This window comes from Halyomorpha halys, unplaced genomic scaffold, assembly GCF_000696795.3.
Source record: "Halyomorpha halys isolate HHAL.00 unplaced genomic scaffold, Hhal_1.1 Scaffold977.1, whole genome shotgun sequence".
In the NCBI taxonomy this organism is placed as follows: domain Eukaryota; kingdom Metazoa; phylum Arthropoda; class Insecta; order Hemiptera; family Pentatomidae; genus Halyomorpha; species Halyomorpha halys.
The window spans coordinates 541,706-549,752 of NW_027116440.1; the positions used below are offsets into that span (position 1 = coordinate 541,706).

Here is an 8,047-nt window from a genome sequence, read left to right on the forward strand (position 1 = left end):
TTATATAGTGAATAATAATGTTATTGTAAATGTTTAAAAATGAAGATGTAATATAACCTGTTAAATATTTAGATGTCCCTGAAGATGGCTAGAAAGGCCGAAACGTTGGACAAATGAATAAATAAAGTGTTGAGACGGATTTGGATATAAAATTGATTTATTTAATAAACATTTAACATATTTATTACAGCCTGGTTCATTCTCAACTGAAGGTATCTTGAGATTTTTTGGTGTATCTGTATTGCTGAGGAGAGAGGGCTTTATTCACACTTATTCAATATCTTGATTTGTTGTTGATGTTATTTTGGAGGATATAAATTCCTTCAATATTTTCTGGATTCATTTTGAAAGGAGAATAAAACTGATGACTAATTTTGATTGTTTTTATTCTAGGGTTACCTTTCCATGGAGTCCTTTTCACAAGCCTACCGCTCACAAGTTATCCAGAAGGTTTTTATCCACATCTTATGGGTCAAAGTGTTTTCTGTCCATCATGTCTTCATCATTTTTTGATTCCTCTTGAGTTTATTACCTTTAATTTGAGTTTATTGAGTACCCTGCCTCTTGAGCTTATACCTTGAATGCAGTCAGTTCTCCAATTTTTCCTTACATTGACGTAGGTTTTTTTTATTAATCAACCTTCTCCATAAGGTTGACATTTCTAGCCTGGTTGCTAATTGTCTTTGGCAAATTCATCTATCTCTTTCTGGAAGTTTCATTTTACTTTGGTTTTTTGAGGGGGGCAACACTGTCTAAGGAGAGGTAACAGTAGGTGTGAGGATCGTGTATGCGAAACGCAGGCGGTTCATGTTTTTCATCACAAGCAGCTGGGCAGAAAGGAAAATGTGTGTGCTTCAAAGGTTATCTGAAGGCAGATAGATCAGTTTTATCTCTCAAGAATGTAGATATTATTTTACTTTATATAAATTTATGTATAAAGATATTTTATATAAATTTTAACAAGGCAGTTATGGTTTTCTTAATTCAGAAGTCTTAGAAAACAATAATATGTAATCAAGAACATATTTTTACCATGGTTCAAATCTGTAGTGAGTAAAGATATACCAGTAAATCTATTATCGTATTAAAAATAAACTTTATCCTTCAGAAAATGTTGATACTCCTCATTCCATTGTGTCATTAATTTACTGTTTAATTAATTAAAAAAGTTAAACTTCTATGAATAATATTTGGTGATTATGTGCTATAGTCAACATGCTAAGAAATGATTTTGGTAAACTTTTTTGAAGTAGCAAGAAAAAGGATTAATTTTTAATGACTCATTTAATTATTTATTATGATTATATGATTGTTATTATTGCTTTTCAGGGATTTGTTGATGACTTAATTCAAGTTCTTCCTAGTTGTTCTCATGAAGAATTTCTGTTAGAAGCTGCAGGAACACTTGCTAATTTACCTCTTCATGAAATTGACATATGTAACCTTTCTAAAAAACATGGTCTTCTACAGTGGATTGAAAATTCAATTAATTCTCGTGAGTTAGAAATTACATTTTGTTGTTTTTTAATATTAAATATAAATTATTGTAGTGTTCCTAATAATAAACAATGTTATTACATTGTATATTTATTCGTATATTTACGAGAGCATTTTCTTGGAACAGTTCCTGTTTGATGTTCTTTACGCCTTTTTCATCATTATTCAGTTTTCATCATTATTCACCAGCCTGGTGTGGCAAGCAAATCACACAACTTTCACTTACGTAATACTCTGGACCTAGGATCAGTTTTTATCATATAATTAGTAGCCAAATTAGCAGGGTAAGAATTTAAAGTAAAATCTCTCGTAACCACTCCCAAAAAACATCTGTTTTTATTTTATGTTAACCTAATTAATATTTTTCAGAAAGTTAATCAATACTTTGAATACCAACTTAATAGATAAATAACTATCTAAATAAAGAACTAGAATTAAAGAATAATGACAAAACATACTGCTCCCCAAACTAAACTACTTATAATAAATACAGAACTTAGAGGCCAATTAAATCTCTTCCATCGACTTTGCCTATTAAACTTTCACCCTGTGTGAAGTTGACATTGAGTTTTGCTCCTTTCAAAACAGTAATTTCCTTATAATTCACGATAGCAATGCTTATACTTACTATGTCCCCAGCTATGTACTGTCTTGAGATTTATTCGGGATGCCAGGATAATCGCTGAAGGCAATTATTCAAAATAATTTATTAATCCAAAATTAATTTATATTGAGTCCTGTACAAACTATTATTATAATTGGATTCTTTTCCAAAGGCTTGTTTTGTGTTTACCTGTTACCAATTAAATATCTTTATTTCTATAAAATAGCATTACCATTAATTATATATATAATAAGGGGTGGTATTGGGTAATATGATAGTATATAACTTACATCAAGGAACAAACTGTTTATTTACAATGATTGATAGATGATGTTATTAAAATGATTCAAATGAAACAGATAATTGGTTTGCCATAAAATATTGATTATTTCATTATTATCTAATATATCTTTGAATGAGTGCTTTGTTGGTTGATTTGGATGGTGTGTGTAGTAACGTGAGTGTCATCTTGTTCATAAGGGATGGCGTCCAGGACTCATAGCTTTTCTTTGGACTTCGTCTCGTCGAAGTGCGTCTTGCCCTTTCTTTGGTACTCTTTCTTCTCTGTTTCTCCTGCTTCTGTGTCTGTCTTTCTTTACTTCTCTTTTTTCCTGATCTAGTTGTTCTGCCCCTTTTCTCCCACCTCCCTTTAGAGGCGTTACCTTTCTTTGAATCTAATTCCTCATTGGCCATAGGTGACAGAATGCCCTCTAGGTGTTCATCTCCCCTAGGTCCTGAGAGGGGGTGGGAACCCACTGCCGATCACAGGGTATATCGATCGTTACCTGTTAATGGCTTCTGCCCTTCGGCATGTGGTACCCATTAACCACTTGTAAGGAACTGTGGTTCCCAGAGGTGTGAAAAGCTCTGATACTTAAACACGGAGGTCCCCTTTGTTTGTTGAGAAGTATCCCTTCTTGAAGAACAGGTATCGGTGCAGATGTGGCTAAATTAGTTAACGACATATGGTTGTTGTGGAAATTGCCAAAACCTTGATATATATATCACTCCATTCACAGGTAAGTGAAAGTAAAAAATTGAAGGCTGTTTTAACAGCTATGGAAAGATAAAAACATTTATTTTTCCAATTCATCTCTCTCCATTAACTTCTACAACTTTATTTGTTCAATATTATTTTTTAAAAATTATTTGGCTTTCCAACTGTATGTTGTAGATCTATATTACTTCTCTTATTCCCGGAAATTGATTTTCAACTTGGGAAAAGATTTCTACTATTCTCTTTTTTAGTCAATTATCAAATTCTTTCGTAGTTTAAGCTTATTTCATTTTTATTATTACCAACAATGAGTTATGGTCCATTATTTCTAACAAACAAAATGTGAGATATTTTAGAAAATATGAAATAAAATAAATTTTTATTTTTCATTTAATTTTATTAAACCTTTATTTTTCATTTATATGTTAGTGAAATTACAAATTTTCATATGAAGGGTAGTCTGAATATTGCATTTGTGGTCCAGAAACATCAAGGATGGCAATTTGTAAAATATAATTAATAAATGATTTAATGATGGATTTGCTCTAAATCTGTAAAATTATTGTCTATGTGTGTGTAAATGGTGTCATAGTTTGTGCTGTGAGTATTATCAAATAATTACTCAGTAGCCAATTTGTTTTGAATCTATTCCAACCAATATGATCCTGGCTGCCTACAGGACCCCTCCTGACTTGGACACTTTAAATTAATCAAAATTTTTTTTTGGAATCAAGTTAATTTGATTTTTATTGTTTATGTATTAGATTTCATTCTTTTCAGAAGTCAGTGAATGAGTTTGATTCTTAAGTATAGCCTTTAGGGGAGTTAGACTGAAAATTCTATATTGACCTCAATTGAGTTCGTCATTTCATCATCAGAATGGTTGATTTAGCTGGTCATTTCATTTAATATTAATTATCTTTAAGTGGAATTTTACTAGCAAACCCTTATGAGTATGAGAGTATTCTGTTGCTTCTTTGGCCTTCGAAATTTGATTTAAAAAAAAAAAGTTTTTAATGAATGCTATTGTTCTAATGATCTATTTAATTCTGGTCCCAATTTTAAGTTAGCCAAATATTCTTTTCAGATTATATATGAAGTATGCCCACTAATTCTTCATTGCTGAATGATAACAAAAAATTGTTTTTTCCTTTTTTATAAAATTCTTATCCCTATCCATCTTTTCAGGTTTTTGGTTTTGTGTTTACTAACTCTGTTCTATTTTAATATTTTATTAATATTTGTTATTCTAATATTTTAAATAATTAGTGTTTATTGATTGTTTTTTTTCAGATAAAAAAGAAGACGATTTTCTCCTTGAAGTAGCTATGCTTGTTGGTTCCATGGCAGCTGATGAGAAATGTGCACAACTATTTTGTGATAGTGGAATCGTGTTAGCTCTGATTGAATTGCTCAAAAGTAACCTAAGCTTTTTTTTAATATTGTTCTAATATTTGTGTTTATTATTTATATGCATATTATCTAATTGTTTTTTCTTAAATTTACTTAATTTTTACATTTGTGAATCTATCGATTAGAGTGTAGTCAAGTTAATTGTTGTTATCATTTAAGTTCAAATTAATTTTTTTAGTTTATTTAAAAATCAAGTTTTTTTTATTGTGTCCTTTCCTGGGGATGTTGTGCAATTTATTGGCTTAAATTATTAAATAAAAAATCTTGTACCATAAATATTATAATTTAATTAGAAATCATTGGAAAAGGCAATAATTTTGTTTATCGAACACTTAAGAGCATTTTGTATTCAAGCCTAAAAATTGGAAATAAATAAAAGTAAATAATTTGGTTAAAATGAAACCCAGAGCTGTTTGGAGCTAGAATAGTTGTAACTGATTTTTTATCTTACCATTCCTTAACATAGCTACTTAAGTAAAACTGAACAGATGATTTAATTTTAAAGGCATAGTAGAATATCAAACAGTTTTAATGAGATGTGAAAACCAGCTATTTGATACATAATGTTGAATTGTTTTTTTTTTTTTGGTTAAAGCATCTGATTATTAAAAAGTATCTGAGGACCCTTGTTTATTCAACTTTACAATTTTATAAGTTATTTAGTCTATTACGTTGAGGAGAACTGCCTTTTTTAGAATACTTTACCTAGGAAAACTCTTAGGGCATATTAGACAGCATCTAGAACACGTAGAGCGAGGAAGGAAATTGAAAAAGAGTGATAAAGGATGGAAAACTATTGGTATGCTAAATTCAGTGCTCTTGAGTGAAAATATTTATACAGAGGTGAAGAAATAAATATTTAAAGTCTAAGTAGAAAGCTTAATGCTCGGTAGCTGTGAAACATCGCTTCTCGAAAAATCACATACTAAAAGACTCCTGGCTGTGGAGATGGATTTTTGGAGGTGGGTGAGAGTATCAAGGACAGAAAAGAGACTTAGAGAAAGGATGGAAGTAAGAAAAAATGTGCTGGAGGTAATGGAAGAAAGAAGACTGAAATGGTATGTATGGTAAGGATGGGCTATGAACGACTTGCCAAAATGGCATTTGAATGGGAGGGGGAGGGTAGGAGAAAGAGAGAAAGGTCTTGTGTCAGATAGAGAGATGTGGCTGAGAGTATGGTGGGCTGAGGACTGACAAGAGGAAGCGAGGAATTTGGTTGAAGGAAACTTCAATTTATGAAGAAAATAACCTTATAAAATAAATATAAAAAAAAAAAATGTTTAGTTACTTTTCATATTACACTAATTATAAAAGTATTTATAACAATCAGTGAACATAAGTAAAATATTTTTAGACCGAGCCACATAAAAGAATTATTTAAATACTTTGTTTTATGAACTTTTGTTTTTCTAATTTTTTAATTTTAATATCATATAGGATGCAAAAAATATTTTTTTTTTAATCGTAATATATTGATTTTTTTTTTAAATTTCAAGCCTTTATTTTACTAATTTTTGTTTTACCCTACAAATATACATTAATTTTTTATTGCAGGAAAACAAGAAGATGATGAAATTGTATTACAAATAATATATGTATTTTATCAAGTTTCAAGACATTCTGAAACACGGTCTTATTTGATTCATAAAACTCGTGAGTATAGATCAATTAATATTAAAATTTCAATTTTGGTTTGTAAAAGAAAAAAAAAATTATTTTATAATTTTTTCAGAGGCTGTTGATTATCTTATTGATCTCATGAATGATAAAAATATTGAAATTAGGAAAGTATGTGATGCCTGCATTGATATGATAAAGGTATTTTTTTAAATTATGCATTTAAGTAATAATAGTTTAAATAATCATTTAGTTGCTTATTAATATTATATTAGGGGTTATTGTTTTGATCAAAGATGTGTTGACTTAATAATTAGGAAATCTTTGAAATCATTAAATATTCATTACGATAGTATCATTGTTATTTGAAATTTGCTATATTAACAAGATATATGTTGCAAGCAACGTCAGCCCTGTTTTCCACTCAGACTTTAGGCTCATTAAAACCAAATCTCCTTCTGTTAAAAATACAATTTTTGATTTCCAAGGCTTCTTCATTTCTGTTAGAATTTTGGTTGCCTCCAGTAATGACTCAGACTCAGCTCTATAGTTTGTCGAGTTGAATCCTGTGGCAATAGCTTTCTGTAATGTATGGTAATTTGGAAAATCCATGTGGATACTTCCGCCTTCATTCCTTATAGCATTTTCAGCTGAACCATCCATAATGCTTCTGGTCCACAAATTTTTTGGATAAGTAGAGTTCATGAATTTGAGTGCTCGAGCTGTGATTTCGGGTTGATTGTGGTCACTCTTCTAAGTGATACCCGGAACTGATATGATAATAGAGGGTCTGGAGGGAAGTGACCATGGTGGGGAGTCCTCTATCTTTATTTCTGGTTGAATTTCTTCTAACTGAAGTTCAGCTTTGTGGAGTAGGTTTTGCCCTTTTAACAATTCTATGTTTTGTATAATATGTCAAGAATTGATTATTAATCACAAATTTGTAATATTCGATTAATATTAAAAAAATTGTATTCATACTTTTATTACCCTTCCTATGTGTCATAGTGCCATTATATATGGCCTAAAAGCTTCTTAATAACCAGCCTATATAACCCTAACAGAATTTTTCTTATCAAACTGGTAGAACTGAAATTAGTGTTAGAAAAAAAAATCTTCAGCACTATATAATAGTATAAATTATAAATATCATATCATAAGTCTGTTTAATATTTGAACACCTTTATTGTTATGTGCCTAATGAATTAGTAAAATTAATTGAAAAGAGCAACACTGTGAAGCATGTAGCTATTGTATTTTTTTCATTCACATTAACTAATTAAATAAAAAAACAACTAGTAAATATAATAATTTTTGAGTATTGGTTGACTTCTGGAGATGGGTTTAATATTCCATTTGGAGAGAGATCATATAACCAAAAATAGTAGGGGAATCCATGCCTATCTGCCCTGCCCCAAAATCCCTGTTAATTCTGGATTATCTTACCTTTGAAACATTTACTAATAACGAGTAGAACAGTGATAGAAAAAAAAAATTAGTTAAATAGAGCAACATTGAAAAATTGGCTAAAATTTGGACTTGGTTAAAACATTAGATAGAGAATTTTATAATGCTCTTTGTCTGGTTCTGAAAATGAGATAAAATTTTATAATATTTAATCTTTTAAGGTTCTTTTTAAGACCTTTACACTAAGCTATAATTCGTGTAAGTACTACTTGTGTTTGTTGATATAGTACAATCTGGATGCAACTTTACTATTTGAGGCATTAGTTAGCCATTGATCTGAATGAACTACTTTTTAGATAATTCTAAAAAATAAAAATATTTACTTTATCCTGTAAAAGTACAATAGATTACAAGCCAAAATTGCTAAAATATGACTATAAGGTAATATGGATAAGCAATTAAATTATATATTTTTCTAATTTTAAATTTATCATTTTTGTTCTTCAAGAAGA

The 8,047-nt window shown here is 29.7% G+C and overlaps 1 protein-coding gene across 1 annotated transcript in view; it reads left to right on the forward strand.

Annotated features, from left to right (window-relative positions):
* Kap3 (kinesin associated protein 3) overlaps window positions 1-8,047 on the forward strand; it is a 24,006-nt gene that overhangs the window by 9,955 nt on the left and 6,004 nt on the right. Inside the window, exons 12-15 of the mRNA XM_014431487.3 lie at window positions 1,330-1,495; window positions 4,392-4,517; window positions 6,066-6,164; window positions 6,244-6,329. Coding sequence (XP_014286973.1) covers window positions 1,330-1,495; window positions 4,392-4,517; window positions 6,066-6,164; window positions 6,244-6,329 — 477 coding nt within the window. The remainder of the gene's footprint in view (window positions 1-1,329; window positions 1,496-4,391; window positions 4,518-6,065; window positions 6,165-6,243; window positions 6,330-8,047) is intronic.